Source organism: Symphodus melops (assembly GCF_947650265.1).
Source record: "Symphodus melops genome assembly, chromosome: 14".
In the NCBI taxonomy this organism is placed as follows: domain Eukaryota; kingdom Metazoa; phylum Chordata; class Actinopteri; order Labriformes; family Labridae; genus Symphodus; species Symphodus melops.
In genome coordinates, this window is record NC_136704.1 from 11,955,880 (window position 1) to 11,974,495 (window position 18,616).

The 18,616-nt window shown below is 40.5% G+C and overlaps 1 protein-coding gene across 2 annotated transcripts in view; it reads left to right on the top strand.

Moving 5' to 3' along the window:
- The window catches only part of ctnnd2a (catenin (cadherin-associated protein), delta 2a), a 244,958-nt gene that overhangs the window by 108,533 nt on the left and 117,809 nt on the right, over positions 1 to 18,616 (top strand). For both annotated transcript variants that reach the window (XM_079361441.1, XM_079361442.1), the window contains exons 4-6: positions 10,351 to 10,385; positions 11,223 to 11,327; positions 15,553 to 15,725. In XM_079361441.1, coding sequence (XP_079217567.1) covers positions 10,351 to 10,385; positions 11,223 to 11,327; positions 15,553 to 15,725 — 313 coding nt within the window. The remainder of the gene's footprint in view (positions 1 to 10,350; positions 10,386 to 11,222; positions 11,328 to 15,552; positions 15,726 to 18,616) is intronic.

Here is an 18,616-nt window from a genome sequence, read left to right on the forward strand (position 1 = left end):
ATGAACTCATCACTTCAGCACGCTCTCCCTCGTGGAAAGATTTATGTGTTGATGGCGGACTCTGTGCATGTTATTCCACTGGGAAAAAATGTAAATAAGCTACGCCTGGTTCTGGTTAAGCATTGTAAACAAGGAGGAGCGTTGTCAGCTTCTATTCAGTTGACAACATGAGGTTATGTCGTAAATCACAGAATTCAGAGGAAAAGAGAAAAACATGAATTTGGGAAAATATCAAATGGTATCTGGAAAAATTACACACGTGTGTTACATTTCACAGAGCCAAATTCTGTGTGTGTGTGTGTGTGTGTGTGTGTGTGTGTGTGTGTGCATACGATACAAGTGCAAGTAACGTGAAAAATGTTGTAGCATGAAGCATGGGTTGTAGGTAGTTACAGTCAGTTGGCGGTTGACATAACAATCAGACAATTATCAATCTGCCTGTTGTCTGTGTAGCAGCTCACTTCTGACTAATAGTAACTTTATTTATAACAGCAAAGAATGACGTGTGCAATTTAAGGGTTGGTTTGGAAATTATGTGCCCAACATAAATTTCACTTTAAATGATTTTTTTTATTTTTATTTAACCTTTATTTATCCAATGAAAGTTATAAAAAACTGTTACAAGGAGATGTTGACTCATGTGTTCTCAGCCTGGATTTAAAGAAATCAGTTTAGTTATTTTCAAGACTTTTCGCAGCATGTTCCATGTGGAAGGTGCAGAGTGGACGAAGGCCGTTTTTCCCAGTTCTGTGCCGGGAAATGGAACAGAAAGCAACAACTGAACGCAAACTGTATGAATCAACACTTCTCCGTGTGATAAGGTTGCAGAAGTAGGAGGCGAGAAGCCCAAGCATGCAACCTTGTAAATGAAAGCGCACCCGTGTCCCAGCCTCCTGGTGGACAAAGAAGGCCATCCCACTCGAGAATACAGTTAGGTGGGTCTGAACTCCACAGTTTGTAATAAACCTCAGAGAAGCATGATAAACAGTAACAATCTTACTAAGGCACTTAGCTGAGCTTAGCTTAGCTAAAAAACGTTGCATGAAAGAGCTGCTTTTTCACTTCAAAAGAGAAACACTTTTTTTTTAAAGTTTCTTCACAAGATTGTCAACATGGGTCTTGGAGGTGTGGGAGTCCAAGCTATTTGTACATATCCCTAACCCTAACCACCTTTTTAGATGCTCTTACTAATGACAAGTGAGTCATCAATACCACTACAAAATTACAGAACTACCCCTTTAACTGCACATGATTCCCTGCTAGTCTGCATCTACAGAGTAAATGTCATGTTTTAAGTATGTCGAAGTTTTTATTCCATAAAAAGTGAAACTTTAATTCTAACTTTTCATAATGTGCAGGAAAGCTTTTAATCTCTACTTCGATAACGTGTCATGGCAGTCGTCTTGCAGTAAGCCTCGTTAGATGAGTATAAATATTTGACAGCACTTATCTTGATGGAGTACAATAATACAGGGAACACCCGGTGTCAGGCCACCCGTCCCCAGTGAATTATGCATGGAAATATTCTGTCATTATCTGTGCCAGTGCAAAACAGTGATAGCCCACCTATCATAATGACTATAATAGCTTGGTGATTATGACACACAGAGCAGATGTTTCTGAGCTCAAGTAGCAACCAACAGGGAACCAGCGTTTGGTGCATGCGTTCAAATACACAGATACAAGTCACTGTGTGATCGTATTCAAACAGCAAGCAGACTTTAGTCTGTGTTATATCATCAAATGGCATGCATTTGTTTTCTGCTGGGGGCTTTCCGAAATATTTAATTATTTACTTAAGAAACAAAGACGTTTTCTTTGAGGACACAGATAAGAACAAGTTTAGTCCAATCTTTTTTGATCGATCTACACAATTCTCATGGCTATAAAAAAAGGCATGCTAAAGCAGTGTTTACGTTTGATTTGTATTTCCTGTTTTGTTCAGTCATAAGGTTCAGAAACTCCAGAACTTTATTAAATTAGTAAACAATTGCAATTACAATTACCAACACAGTTTTTGCAGATGGCTGTTCAACATGAGCCCTTTTCAGCCAACGTCCACCATATGTGTGCTCTGTCCGCCTCTGCTCCGTTACGGTAGCAAAGCTGAAATGTTTTCACTTTATTCTATGAGTGTGCTTTCCATTGGCTACGCTGCGTCTCAGCTCGGGCAGTCCGAGGCAGATACGCAACGCTGCTATTTTTACCGAATGCCGGAGCACGACGCATCAATTTAGCAGAGAAAAACACAAGCGGGACAGGAAGTCAGACACCGAAACAACATTATAACATTCAGTTTATTTTCAGGATAAAGCACAAGTAAGAATAAATGACCGTATGTGTGTTTATGAGTTTATAAGGTCCATATAAATAATACATTATATCATATTATATTATTGTACTATGTAAGTATTATACCACATCAATCGTATTAGCTTTAATTTTTAAAATTACTGTGGGAATTTTTTTGTCTCAGCACCCCAGTGGGCGTTGACGGACAAGAGTGCATGGAGCTGAAATCTGATGGAAGTTCAGGATGAGAGGAACTTTTATCTTACCACTGTGACTTTGTTAAATGTTGCTTACTGCTGTTCTCTCATGGTGGATTAGTATTGGTTCTTTGTAAATAATACCTCCAAGAGTACAGTCTAGACCTGCTGCTACACCTTTACATAAAGCATCTTGAGATAAAATCGGTTATGAATTGAAACTATGCAAACAAAGATTGAGACTAAGACTGAGATTGATTGATACGTGCCTGGAGAAATAATCAGAATCAGAAATACTTCATACACTCCCAGGCGGAAATTCGGTTAGTGCTAATCATAGTCTGGGCTCTCTTTTTCTTCTACTAAAAAATATGAATGTCTGGTGTGTGTGTGTGTGTGTGTGTGTGTGTGTGTGTCTGTCTGTGTGTGTGCGCGTGCGTGTGTGAATGTGTAACCTGCATGTACAAGTGAGTGTAAAATTAGCAAAAGGTTGCATGAGTTTTTCATCACGCTAATCTGAAAATAGAGATTTCAGGACAGAAACATCAGTACACATCCACACAGGAACACACGCAAATACACAGGCATTAAAATCAGACAAATACACATACTTGAAGTCTGACTTTAAGCATGTATGTACACACGTTATTGTAGGCTAAACATCTGCGAGTGAATGCGTAAGACTTGAAAGGAGATAAATTGAAGGGAAGAAAGACGAAAAGAGTTTAAATAACTCTATTGAACCTGTCAATACCATGGCACATTGTTTTCTTTGTTTGAAGGAATAAGAGTTTTTGTTGCAGCTGTCAGTATTCAGACATTAGAAGTCATTTCTGTGTACGCGTCGACTAGACAATTCTCTTCCAGTCGACGGTTGAACTGTCATTCAGCTGTCATATCCACAAAAAGTTTGTCCTCAGCCTTGTTGTGGGCACAAAAGGCTGCTTTCTGAATAGAGTATCAGAGAGCTCCTTTTTGGATATGTAACACACACACACACACACACACACACACACACACACGTATATATTGCCAAAATAGACCTGCCATACATGCATCCACGTGAACAAAATCACATTTGCTTTGCAACCTCAATGTTTTGACATATTTTCTAACTTGTGTGCTATGTAGCATTGTGTACATTTTATATTCATCCACATTAATAATTCACTGATTCCAAACATAAAGACATCTCACACACACACACACACACACACACACACACACACACACAGCACAACAATATTGTTATGACAACCACAAGAGTCCCAGTAAATATGTGTCCATACAGAAACTTCCACAAAAAGGACTGTGTTCCAACCAGCTTGATGCCTTAAAGTGAGTTGGCACGATTGTGTACTACATCACTTTGCATTAGTCTCCCTGAAATTAATCAGCCTTGTCACATGGAAGCATATCATGCCCTAGCTCTGCACGCTTAGTTAGTATTTGTCTGCTGACTGCTCTTCAGTCAAGAATGACAATTATACTCAGGTCAATGGAAATCTAAGCAATTCTTACAGAATTTAGTAACCAGGGAAACCAGCTGAGAGTAGCAGGATTTGACTTTGCTTGCTGTTGAACAATCAGTGTAAACCTCACAGTAAAGGTTCCACAAATAAGGCAGGGGGCAAACACGATGAGAAATGGATTATAGCCAGTCATGCTCCTCTAGGCTTTCAGCTATCTGTGAAAGAAATGTGTTCAATTGGAGTAGAAATGTATTCGAAGGGAAACACAGTGTCCCATGAATATACAAATTGAGACAAATATATTCATACAGTAGAAATGTCCGTGAAAATGTTTTGCCCTTGTTTTGTGTAAGACCTGCTGTGGCTCAAAACAGGTCGTCCATTTATTGAAAGAGGGATGATTCAATCCCGGGCTCCACAAGTCCTAATGTCAGCATGTCCTTGGCTAAGATACTGGACACTGAATTGCTCCCAGAGGCCGAGCCATCAGTGTTTGATTGTGTGAACTTGTTCATTAAATTCAATCCTGTTGAGCATGGCATTAGTTTGTGAGTAGCAGCTTGTTTACATTTACTGTTGCTGAGCTTTTGTGTAAGTTTAGTCCATTATCTATGTCAGTGCTTCCCAAAGTGTAGGCCACGGCCCGGGGAACTGCAGGTGGGCTGTAAGAGGACCTCGACCCAAGCGGGATAAAACATACATATCAGCATAGTGATGATTTCATCATGAACGAATTAGGCGTGTAAAGGCTAAAAGTTTAGAAAAACCCTTAACGTTTAGTAAGATCGCCAACCGTTTAAGCATTCAAGAGGGAAGAAGTCGAGCGGAAAGAATTTTTTTAGACCCGATTCATGTTTCTTGCGGTGGGCGCGGCGCGGACGGCACGCACGGTCCCTACAACGATAGTGCTCAGAATGGCCTGAAGAACGACTCTCTTCAGTCGTCCTGTGGAGCCGTGAGGTCCTTGTGCGTGTCTGCACTCTCATGCGTGCTCGCTTTATACCCCGCTCTTGCTCTCTCTCTCTCTCTCTCTCTCTCTCTCTCTCTCTCTCTCTCTCTCTCGCTCTCTCTCTCTCTCTCTCTCTCGCTCTCATGTGCAGGCAGCAATTTAATGAATACATTAAAAATGAAATAAAAACAGGTTGGAAATATAGGCTTCTATCTACAGAATATATACTTGAGGAGCCTGCCCCGGTCTATATGAGGTAAACTCTGTGTTTATTTAACAAGCCTGATGCGCGCATCAGCAATATTACTGACTTTTGAATTATTAACTGTACGTAGAACAATGCTATCTAATAGCAAATGTTCTTTTCTTGCCATATTGTCATGTTATCATTTATATGTTGTCTACTAAGGACAGCTGTCGTGAAATGTAATGGATTCCCTCAGTTAGTGTGTGAAACTACAGATTTACACAAACTGAAATCCTCTGATATACTTACACCAACAACACAAGACAGTTAGCAACATTGACTTGTAACAACAGACAACAGAGTGGAAGCACTGTGAGCAGACTGAAGTTGTAGAATAAGTAATTGTTTGAGTGGAGACACAACAATAATAGTCATATTTTATACAGTACAATGATATGTAACCTACACTACAATAAATACATGCCCAGAGTGTCTGGGCCTGGAGAGTCCTTTTGGATATCAAACAGTATGAGGTCAATCAACAGGGGTAAAGGGAACTAATGACACAAAACTCTGCAATTTATGAAACATAATTAACACTTGATTTGTAATAACAAACCACAATTTCTCCCTCTGAAAAGCCATTAATATTACATTTGGTTGGCTTCTCAATCTGTTAACCATGTTTGTTGTTAATAAAAGTAGAATAATCAGGAGCAGCTTCATCAATAACCAATAAACCGCCATCATTTATTTTTTATTTGTTTTACCTCCCTCCACTCTTCATAAAGGCTAGAATGTGTTTGAGAAAACATCAAGCTTATGCTTTTTTGACCAGACAATATCTTTTAATGCTAGTTATGATAAAATAGCCCAGAACTGCACTCGAAGCCTTCCTTTGATCCATCTCTTCATCTCAACAGGAGAGCAATTAGAAATGTGTTCTTGTACACATGTGGGCAGGCGTGTGCGTGCGTGCATGCGTGCGTGCGTGCGTGCGTGCGTGTGTGAGTGCAAGTATTAGTGACTGAAATGCTGTTGAAAATGACTCTGACTCTGTTCACAACATCCAGCTGGGCAATCAGCTGAACGTAGAAAATTGTGCGCTCAGTGTACACACACACACACACAAACACACACACACACACACATGCATCCGTGCTGACAGCCTTATCAGGACAGGCCAGTGTTCTTAAGTGCTACTATCTGTGAAGGGAGGCAGCTTGAGGATTTGAGCAGGACAGTGTGTGGCAGTTTGTAACTCTTTCAGAGTAATGCTCTCCAAGCTGAGGAGTAATGACTCATGAAGGATTTGGCTGCTGGGATTCCTTTCTGGACGGTTACATACTGTTTTAAACACATTAACAAAATGTTTACCTGGCTTTTTTTGGTGCACCGAAAAATGTCACACCCATACATATTTTTAGCTCTGCCTCTCAGGTGCTGAATTACACTTAAAAGAGAAACAGTATTTATTGCACTTATACATGCACGTCTCACACACACACACACACACACAGACACACACACAAACTTTACTCTTTCTTGCATGAATAAATATCACATATATTATTTATCTTTGTTTGATAAGCAGCAGTATTATGTCATCACAAGGCTTCCATACTACCAGAAAGTTTGTTTGCTCATGTCAAACTTTTCAATGCATTAGTTATACTGTAGTTTACTTGACTTCCCAGACTCCCAAGAGACATTTTCCATGCAGAAGCAAGCCATATTTTATTCCAGGCTCTACCTTTATGAATGCTAAGAATGAGCGTGTGAGTTGTAGAAACAGCAGAGGACGCTGTGTGACGTTCCAGAGTCGAGAAGGGAATTCCAAATTTGAGTCTAACACAGGCTCACTGTTAAGAGACGTGCTCTGCCTCCTTTGTGTTTTGGCACTCCAGAATAGTTTGAAGTAAGATGCTGTGCTTTTTACATCGCTCTCTCTCTCTCTCTCTCTCTCTCTCTTTCCTCTCGCTCTCTCCTGTCTATTAGAGTGTCTCGTGCAAAGTTTTGTGTTTCTTCAATGACTCCCACTTTCTCCCTCTCAAATCAAGTTACTCAGTGACATCATGTTAATTACTGCTTTCCCGTTCCCTTTCCTGTAGCCACATGAAGTTCCCCACCACCTGGTTACATTTTTCTTTGTACATGTTTTCTAGTTTTGTACGTGGATAATTACTGGGTCACCTTAGCCTTACAGCACTCGATTTTTATACCGGTAACATGTCGATTTTTAAAGGAAGTAATTGCAATTTTGTCGTTAGAATGGGATTTCAGGTATCAGTCTCTAATGTTTAAGAGCTTGGAATGGGTTAGGTTTGCTATGCATTGAACCTCAATTATCAACAGCAGTGGTTGATTTGTAAATTCTTAGGTCCAGGAACACAGATAGAGCTGTTCTGGCGGCACAGGAGGAGAACACGTAAAAAATGCACGGAGCCACCAGAGCATTCACAATAATCCAAATCAACTGGAGAGAGGAGCATGGAATCCCGTATGGGTTAGGATAAAGGCTCTGTTTCCCCTCCGAGCGACATGCTGAGTCTTTAGGTTGAGAGAAGTCATTCTACATGATGACACGATACTTTGTGCTGCACGAATTCAAACGTTATTAATGAAATTGATTGGATTTGCCTTGGATTGATACTCAGTATTAACAACAGTCTTTGAACATAACATACTTCAACAGCCAACAAACCTGACACTGAAGGTTCACACAGACGTGATCGATGACCAGTGTATAGTGAATAATAATCAGAGTAGTGAGGGTGGCGAGTTGACGCCGTCTGTCTGACAGGACGAGTGAAAATCTTTGTCTATGATTTTGTTGAAAACAGAGACACTTCAACGTGTGCGCATCGAGAGAAAAGCTCTGAACTGTTGTGAGCTGTAAGCCCTTGCTGCAGCACCTTCAGCACCCCTACCTCTGTTTGCACAAACACTTTCATGATCGCACTCGTCACTCTTCGAAATAAGTATCAACACTACACTGCAGCACAGCAGAGAGCGAGAGTAAAAATAGTTTCTTACCTGTTTATTCAGCCAAAACAGCCATTAATCCCTCGCCATTGGCAAAATTGCAGACAACACATTAACTGAGCTCTCATGACATGTACAGAACTCCTTCAGGAGTCTCTCTTTGACCTGACCGGGATCTGACCTCTCACTCCTAAAGAAAAAGAAAAAAGATTTAAACCTCATGCATACTGAAACAGAAAAATAAGAGGTTTGTAATTTAAATGACAAACACGTGGCAGAACAGATAACAAAGAGTGATATCCCGCATTTATTGAGATACTGTATTTTTATAGTGGAAAAGGAGGTGCTGTCAAACAGGTTCCGGTCCCGATCTGGGAAGTGCTGGACCTTGTTTCGGAAGGATCCGGCACAAATGAAGCCCAGATCAACAAAACAACTAGCTGTGATTAAAGCACTAACTATGGTAAATGGAGTTGAGCTTGTATAGCGCTTTTCTAGTCTTCTGACTCCTCAAAGCGCTTTTACACCGCAGGTCGCACCTACCCATTTACACCCATTCACACTGATGGCTGGTAAAAGGCCCATCAAAACAATTGATTCCATTCACACATGTTCATACGCCCCTGACGCAGTAGGAGCAATTTGGGGTTAAGTGTCTTGCCCAAGGACACATGTTCACATGGGGATCAAGACGACGACTCTACCAACTGAGCCGCAGTCGCCCCAATGGCAGAAGAAAAACAAAGGACAGACTTACAATTCTTTGTTTAGAACTTAATCTGCCAATAAAAGACTTTATTGGGAAATTTGTTGCAAACAGATCACAGAGATCAGAGGAAAAAAGAAGGCACATGATGCAGCCACACTGATAATAAACACACTTGAGAAGTATGGTGTAATTGCTAGTTTTGATTCTTTTAACCAGCCTGCTAATTACAACACAGTTGAACGCTACATCGTGTTCAAAGGATGACACAGCTAACTGTTGGACTCAGGATTTTGACTAATAGGAGAAGATGAAATATTTGCTTTATATAAGTTTGTACAATTTTTGAAGACTGTTCCGTTTTTGTTCATCCCCCGTTTATTGTTGCACACACGTATTGCACTACACAGACAAATCTGCTTCCCGAGGACAAAAATGGTAGAAATTATGCAGAAACGGAAAAAAAAAAAAATATCAGACACACAAAATTGCAGACTAAACGTTTGATTCAGTGAGATGATATTTGATTGCGTAGTCTTTCTTGCAGTCTTTCTTTCTTTGATCTCAAACTGCACTTGAGTTCTTGTCAGTCAGTGTCAGTGGAACAATACGATGCAGGGCAAACATCCCCAGTCATTTTCTCTGACAGCCTCTAACTATCCAAATATTTTATCCCCAATACTAAACAACTGCAGCTGCTTCTTATTGTTGGAACTTAAACAAGGATGGGTTTTTTTTTTATCCCTTTTGACTGCCTTTAACTGTTGCTGACGTGAGTGTGCTACTGAAGGCTCTGTGAAGGTTTCAGCCATTTTTAACGAGTGAAATCGGTACTTCTGGGAAGCAGATGGTTTGTAGTTTGGTTTGTGGTGTGTTGTGTCGGGAAGAGTGTTTACATCTCAGCAAACCAGACAAGCCGCCAGATGAACACATCTTAATATGTTTACTCAACAAACCTGTTCACAGCAAGAAGGGAAAACTTTGTAAACCGATGTTCATCAATCAAAAATTCTCACTGCGAGTGTGCAGACAGAAAGTTTTGGATGTGGAATACCAAATGCAGTGCTCTTAATGGGACAGACGTAGACGCAGGCCGAGCAGCCGGTCTAATGGTGTGGAAGAAGTCCGATAAAAAAGTCTATATGTATCAGTGAGTTTGACCGTGTCCGCATTGATCACACAGCAGGCGGCTCAATTCTCGTCTCTAACTTTCTGTTTCTCTCTCTCTCTATTTCCTTCTGCTTCATTTGTCTTTTTCTTTCAGTGTAACCCTCCATCCATCACCAATCAATTCAAAGCCATCAAGAGCATAGAAAAGAAGGCTTGTTTGTATGTGAACAAAACAAACATTACTTTAGTGCACAGTGCCTTTTCTCTGTAAAGTGTGTTTGTTTAAAAATGGTCTGTCTGCGCTGACTCACAATGTCACTCACTTTATTTTCTAGGATTACCTTATTCGCTTCCGTTGATTTTATGTTTGAATTCAGCAAAATGTCACACAAAGCCTGTACACACATTTATAATGGTTGTGTTCTTAATATTCCTGTCATCTTATTTTGCAGTTCTACTGATGAGCAATTTCGCTGGAACGCTCAAGGTAAAGCTCCCCCTGGATATTTGTATAAATGCACACACACGCACGCACACACACACACACACACACACACACACACACACACACGCACACAGGCACACACACACACACACACCCATACTGCTCAGGAAAGAATACTGACATCTTAACGCTTTAAGTTGTTCGTTTAATGCTGTTTGAAAATTATAATCTCACCAACAATGACAGAACCATAGGTGTGTGTAACATTTTCAAGTTGAAGGATGAGCTTTATCACCTCGACACCAACGAGGCCTGCTCTGACTCAGGTCTAATTGACATTCTAGGAAAATTGTGTGTCAAGCAACATTTAGAAGTTTAACCAGCCCAGTGATGTATGTGCAGAAGCACCCACCAAGCACCTGATGGATTACAAGATGATTGAAAACCCAAACTGATGCACAGACACTAACCCAGAGACATGGACACACACTCAAGAGACATCCAAATATTTTCTGATGCTCAGTTTTAATTGATATGCATAAAGAGCACACGTATTCACTGTTTGTCTGTTTTTCTCACTCATCTGCTGCTCACATATTCACAAAATCACCAATATGCTCATGTGTATGTAGCATCCTCACCTAGTCTCACCTTCACCTTTAGTACAACATTAAATACAATGAAACCTGCTTCCAGAACAGACTTCTCAGTGTCCCTTACATCACACAACCAAAATGTTCTATAGGTCACAATCAAGTCGTAAAGAGTTGAGTTTTAATTGAGACCATTGAGGTGGGAGCTCTCTGGCTGCTTTCCTTTCTCCCCTTCCTTTTTCACGTGTATCCTTCTGTGTCCCTCATGCTCTGTTCTCCTTCACAGTGGATGGACAAAAGGATATTGAAGATGAGTTGACTACAGGATTGGAGCTTGTGGATTCCTGCATTCGGTCCCTACAGGAATCAGGAATCCTTGACAGTGGAGAACGTAAGTATGTTTTGTGTGTTTGTTTTGGGGATTCAACAGTATCATAAAATACGGCTCTATAGCCTCCAGTCAAACCAGTTTACATGATATATTCAGCACAGCAAAAGTACCACCTGAACAAAAACCAACTTCAGCTTGAGAGCACAAAAGTCAGAAGCAAACAATTTTCATTTTTTAAGTTTGTAGATTTTTTGTTCATTCACTTTTGTTCCTTGAAGATATTATTTCAAGGCTGGAAATGAGTTGTTCTTAGAACTATGTCAACACCCGAATGAACTAAATCAAGGACTGTGTATTCCATCAGGTTCTCCAGCAGTGTAAATAAACCTTTCTGTGCTTCAAAAGGGATGTGGATTTCATTTTTAATTGCTGTTCAGTAACTCTTACACAGAGTGACTGAGGGGGAAAGAATATCCAGGCGATCTTATTCAGAACTAGAACTGTGGTTGGTTTAATACAGGAGGATTATGGTGTGTGTGTGTGTGTGTGTGTGTGTGTGTGTGTGTGTGTGTGTGCGTGTGTGTGCGTGTGCGTGTGTGTGCGTGTGCGTGTGTGTGTGTGTGCTGTTTGGGGAATTATTTTTGTTTTCCTGAAATGAAAGGAGGAAATGCATTCTTATTAGTCCCACAGGCCATTAGATATCTAGTGCAGCAATTCCCTTTGTTAATATTGAGTTTTCACTCAGATTCCAATTCAACGAGTCTTGGGAGGATTTTGTTCGAGATTACGTTTAGTGTAAGTATTAAAATAGTATACCATTAAGAATATGGGATAATAAAGAAGGTAGGATATCTGAAAATGAATCAAACGAAAGGAGAGAGAAATGCGTTTTGTTGCTGGGCAGAATTAGAGCTGCAGTCACTTAGTTCCTTTGTAACTACAACTCAATCAAAACGATGTAAATAAAGAGAAATTCTTCTTTTCATGTGGGAACAAGAAGATAACAACCGGGCTGCACATACACAGACATCATCAAGATGCTTCTGGATTTGCTTTAATAACCCTCGTAGCTTTTTTTCAATTCTGAAGGTCTTATATTCTGAGAAACAAACTCATACAACGAATGAAAAATCAGCCTGGTAAGGGCATCTTGCTAAAAGTGTTTGGCATTTTCTTCGCAGGTCATTGGTTGTGGATCACTGCATTCCTATTTCAGTTATTGTCTGCTGACCTTTTTGTCGGTTGATATTGCTGTAATGGAAGTCGTTTTAAGAACTTAAACTGCTCACGTTTCTCAAGAGTTCACTCACATGCGATGCAATATTTTATACCATGTGCTGCTGCTAGTTCTGTTACAATGAGCCAGCTACAGGGTTAGATATACATTTTCTATTGAGAGAAACATAAACAGCTGGACAGTATTAGACTTACTGTATGAGGCTGGTTTTTTATTATTTCCATTACATTTTCTGCTCTTCTTTAATAAGGTGTGTGGGGGTGGGGGGGGGGTGTTAATGGTTTCATGTTTTAGCACATGCACAATAGTGGACAGACATGTCAGATAATTTGATTATCAGAATCAAATGTTTGTGGAAAGTCCCTTATTCTCCTGCACTCTTTATTTGAGTCCTAGAAGATGCCTCTCTCTTTGTTAGCGCTCTTTTTGTGGGTGCTCCGTTCACAGCTGTTTTCCCTATTTTGCAAATGAGCTTCTACCAACAGCATCACAATGTGTGGGTGCAGATAAACTCCCCATAGCTTTCTCTGTTTGAGGGTGTTTGTGTATTTCCCTTTCGAAGAGTAGCGCCGCAAATAGCTTAGCGGTAAACACATTGAATTGTGACATGTCGCTGTCTTCAGTGAAAGGTGGGAAGAATCAGGGAGGCTTTTTGCATTCAGCTGATGCTGTGGTTTGTAAGGCGTCGCATAAGAGCCACACAAATGTCTCTGCACGTACATGGATATTCAGAGAAACACAAACTAAGTCTGAAGTTTACCTCTCAAAGCAATCAATGTTTGACTTTGGGTATAGGTGGAAGCCTTGTGTGTATATGGGAGCTGTGTGTAAATGTTTTATGGGTATAAAACGTGACATGTGTAATTAATTATTTGACTCTGCTTCTGAATATTCCCATTTTCTATGTAAGAATTGAGGGTGTAAGAGACTCGTCATCAAAACAAGGACCATGTCTGACTTCCTACTAACCTCAGTGATTTTTGATTATACCCGTTCGCGACGTTATACACGTAATAAAACACAACAACAGCAGGCAATGTTTGCAAAAACTTATCACACATGAACTCTGTAAAATACAAATATTTTCTTTCATCCAACATTTTTGTGGCACGTATGAACACTGACTCAAACTTCACACAGTGCAACACGCAGTGTAGCAAAAAGCAAGGCAGAGCCATGAGAAGTTTGGAAGCTCCCACTCAGTCTGCGTAACACAAAGTGCTGTTAAATAATTCATAAAAAGTAAGGGATGAATCGAGATGAGAGAAGACAAGTCTTTTGTGAAGGCAAGAAGCAGAGGAGTTGATCCTGGTTCACAGCGCACAGACTCACAGGGAGACGAGATTCTGGGGGAGGGAAAAGAAAGAGAGAGGGGGAGAGAGAGAGAGCAACTGAACAGATATGGGAGAGGAATAATAACTGGGCTTTGTTATTTGGTGTGAAAAAAATGAATTAACATGGCAGTTTGCTCTGGGGGTGACAGCTATTGCAACAACTAAAAGTACGTATTCCTGATATTTAGAAATGGAGATAGTATGAGAAAAGAACATACTAGTTTTTACGTTTTGCATACAACTATTACTCCTCAGGTTAAATATTTAAAATAAAGCCAGAGTAAAAATAGCAACCTAATAAAATATGAATGCACAGCAGAGTGAACAGGTCACAGACCTAACTGCTCTTTAATAAAAACAACCACACAACCTATGTAACCGCTTAAATGCATCAGACTAATGAGTGGTTTACAACAGGCTGTGTTTGTTCCCCTCATAGCTCCATGCACAGTTTAGAGAGGCTGTCTAAAATAGTGTACTCATTTCCAAATCGATATCAGAGAGAAGGGATTGTAATGTCATGCTGCAAAAAGGGCCCGTGTTATGTGGTGGGCCAGCCTGACAGAGAATCAGAAAAAATACGCTCTGTGCAAGAAAATTAGAAAGTGAGATAAATGTATCAAAATGTAACAGTGCGCGTTAGCATGAACTGTTTTATTTCTGTCTGCTGTTCTTAGTGTTTTATACGACAGCTGTATTTGCGACATGAATCCAAAATAAACCCCAAAATAAACTATCTTCACCATGAGATAGGCGTCAAATAACCTGAGAGTAGCAGAAAGCTGGCTTGAATGTCCTCTGACTGGCTCATAAGGTGCACGACCATTACCCTCCATCAATTAAAAATGTTGCATGCTGAGTGAGAAGGCAATGCTCAGTTCTGCAATTATGTCTTTGTTTATTGCGATATGAATATTGAGAACGCTCATACCGAGATAAAGAGATTAAATTGTGTTCCGTTGCACATAGTTGACATGTTGATACAGTGTGTGTTCCGTGTGATGTTGCAGCTGTACTTGTTGACTAAAGCACATCTTCTCTTTTAGTCTTTTGTCAGTTTACAGGCTGTTGATGTATACAGATGGTGGGTTGAGTTTACTGCAGCCATTGGGGTATATGGAGCTAAATCACACTTATCGTGCAAAGCTTGCTAAACAGCAGCAGGAATAAAACAATGTTCAATCCTCATTTCAGAGCAGTATCACTTCTTACATAAGGGGTCAAGTGAAGTTTTCCACAAGTCGAGAATACATGGTTTAAAATGAGCATGTTCAGGGAGGTAACAAATCCAATCATTAGGTGTTCCATCTATTACAACTTTCTTCTTTTCTGCCCTCCTCCTCCCATTCTCTTCATCTCCCTGCTCCTCCCCCTCCTCTTCCCATTCTCTCTGTTCCTCTGTTTCTCTTTCCCTCTGCTAATAAATTATGCATGCCATCTCTAACTCATGGAGAGCTGCACTGCTGCACTATCTGCTCTAAATTGCTGCTCTCTCGCTCTCTCTCTCTCTCTCTCTCTCTCTCTCTTTCCCCATTTCACTCTTTGCCTCTCAATCTTTCCCCTTCACGCCCCCTCACTTTCTCACTCCTAATCTCTCTCTCTTACCCCTCACTCTCTCACTTTCTCTGTATATGCATGCACACACGCAAATAAACTTAACGCAACCCCCACCTCCCACCCGACAACACACCAATCCTGTCTCCTCTATCGGTAGGACCGGCTCTTCTTTCCCAGAGTTCCTTGCAGCTCAACTCCACCCCTGAGGCTTCGCTCCAGTACTCTGCCAGCTACCATAGCAACCAGACCCTCGCCCTTAGCGACAGCATCTCCGCAGCAACTCCTCAGCGCAGCGGGCAGGTTGGAGGAGCCGTGCACAGCTACAACCAGGTAGGAATCACTGCTGCTCACAGATGTAGATTAGAAAAGAAGTGTTGACGATGGCGGTAAAGACTGTTGGAGTGAATTTCTTGAACTCAAAGTGTTTGTTCTTGAAACTTATACAGCTGGCTAATGGCTGGAGAAATGATTAACATCAGTTAAGTTTGATGACAGTATATAGGAGACTGATCTGAAAAGTGTTCCCTTCTGTCTAGATGCACAACTGACTCATACTAATGTACTTATTTAAGGAATTCACACATTAGAGAATGAGAGGAATGCAAAGGTATATAGGTTTTTATTTTCTCTTCTCCTCGTTTCACCATCACAGAGTCAGTGAACATCGCTCGCCTTTTCCTCTACCCCTTTTTAGAAGCATCTTGAATATCAAATCTGTTGACATGAAACTGTAACTCACTGCCCTGGCTCAGTATAAGAGCAGGGGAGTCTTGTTCATCAAATTAAAACGTACATTTAAAAGCGGATTACTATCTCAGTAGCCTTGCTGAATTGCTTTAATCAAGCCACCTCACGTGGATCTTTAAGCAATCCATTTGCAGTTTGTATATAATTTGGAGGATGTGAGAGGCAGGATTATACTAATTCCTCAAAGTAAATGATAAGTTGGTGCTCAATGGCCAAAATAAGGCGGTGATTAGATGCACACAAAGAGATCTCAGCGAGAGTCTTATTTTTAAGGACTTGGAAAATGAAGGTACACACAAAAGTCACATCCATTCATCACAGCAGAAAAAAGAAAAAACACACCAAACGACTTTCCTGTCTACAGGAGCAAATTATTTCCAATTATCACATCCTTTAGTTTCAATGGTAACACACACATGCCCACACACATTTACTTTCAGATAGGAACCCACACATCACTGAGCAGCTGCAGCGCTCCATGAAGAGATATTTCTGGTGTCTGAGGCAAATGTTCCATTTGTGATAGATCGTTATGGACACACAGTTATAGCAAATATTTAAAGTCAATAATAGTCGACAGATTTTACAAGAACTGTGACTGTTTTAGGATATGTTTTATGTTTCTTTGCAAGTTCATGCTCACATTTGTATTACTCTTTCCGTCCCTGACCTGTGATGTTGGTTTTTACCGTTTGTGTGTGTGTGTCTCTGTGTGTGTGTGTGTGTGTGTGTGTGTGTGTGTGTGTGTGTGTGTGTTTTATCTCATGTGTTTTTCGAAAGAGAAAGGTGAAGGAGGTCTGAAATCGGTCTTTATAAACATCCATTTCCCCACTATATTCTCATTTTAAAGCCCCAGATTAAAGAGAGCTCCCATTCTATTGCTTAATAAATATGAAAAGCAGGGGGCAAAGACAGAAAAACAGACTGGAGTATAAATGGAAAGATAGAGCAGAGGGAGTTTTTTTCTGTCTGAATATAGGATTTTTTGTCCTCTTCTTCCCCACCATAGCACTGTCTCCCCCCCCCCCCCCCCCCCCCCTCTTCCCCTGTCCTCTCTGCTCACCATCTCTGTCTATGTGAGCATGAGTGTGGGTATTTAGTGTGTGTATATGTGTGTCCTCCTCTCTGATGTTTTTGGCTTGTCAGTGTAATGGGGCCAGTGTTGTCAGCAGGGTTTGTTGCTCATGAATAGCTCCGCACAAGCCAGTGCAGCTAGATAGGCAAGCAGGTACAGCCTGCATGCATGTGCAGTACATGCAGGTTTTGGTCGAAGCGCTTGCGGGCATGTGCACATGTGTTTGCACATGGGGGTGTTTATAATGCACCCCTAAAACCATTTGATGTGCACCGGTGCATTTGCTAAACTGTAGTGCCTGTTTCAGGAGGAGTGTGAAAACGAGTAAAAGGTCCAGCATGTTGCTACTCCTCTGTAGGGTATTAATAACCCTGAGAGGCCCTGCGTTAATAATGCATGGATACATGGCACCTCAAACATCCCAGTGTTTTTTCTGGAGGAGGAAAAGAGCAGCACTGCAACATGACACAGAATGACTGAGAAAGTCCTTTCTGTCATACAGTGTGCAGGCTTCACATCCATTAGTTCATTAAGCAAACAGTTGGACACCATCTACTGTATACTGTTTATGTTGTGTACCTGGTGAATCACCATCTGTTTATCTTCTAATTTATCTCCTCACCTCTTTACAAGTCTAAAGTCCATTTGTGTCTGAAATAAATCTCGATTAGTAGCACATCTGCTGTGTTTAACCCAGTAAAGTCATCTGATGCATTAAAAACTCAGCTCTGTTCTGTGTTCGGCATCTCATCAGTCTAAGATCTCTCACTTGGCTCAGTAACCTACTAAACTAACTCAAGGGACTTCTAGTGGAGATTTATGGTGCACGCTGTTCTGGATTGAGGCTCATAGACACTGTTGATAATCAAATCTCTATGAACACTTTCTGTGTTATCTCAAACCAACAGATCGCATTATATCCATTAAACCTTACAGATTCTTTTTCACACTGCGACTGAAAACATGATATCAAAGTAAAGTGGCTCCATTTATATTTAAAAAAGTGGTAAATAACAATGAAATAATAGATTATTTTTAAGGTGTGAGTTTCAAAAAGTTTAACGGTGATGATAACTGCTTCGTGATTTCTGGAACAGCCAGGTCATTCATTCAGCTAAGCTGGGATGAATCAACCAGATTCAAGAATTTGTTATAAGAGACCGTTAAATGTGATTCTAGAATTGAAAGCATGGACACCGATGTCTTCCAGAAATTCTGATTTACAACAAAAATGTGTTTAGGGGAAATATAATGCTAATTTAAAGTTTACTCTATCTGCGTTCTCATTTTTTAATTTTTGATCATTTAAATACAAGTTGCTATTGAATATAGTAACATCAGTCTTGATGACTTCTTAGTTGAAATGAAACCAAATGAAGCATTCAGTCATGAACAATCT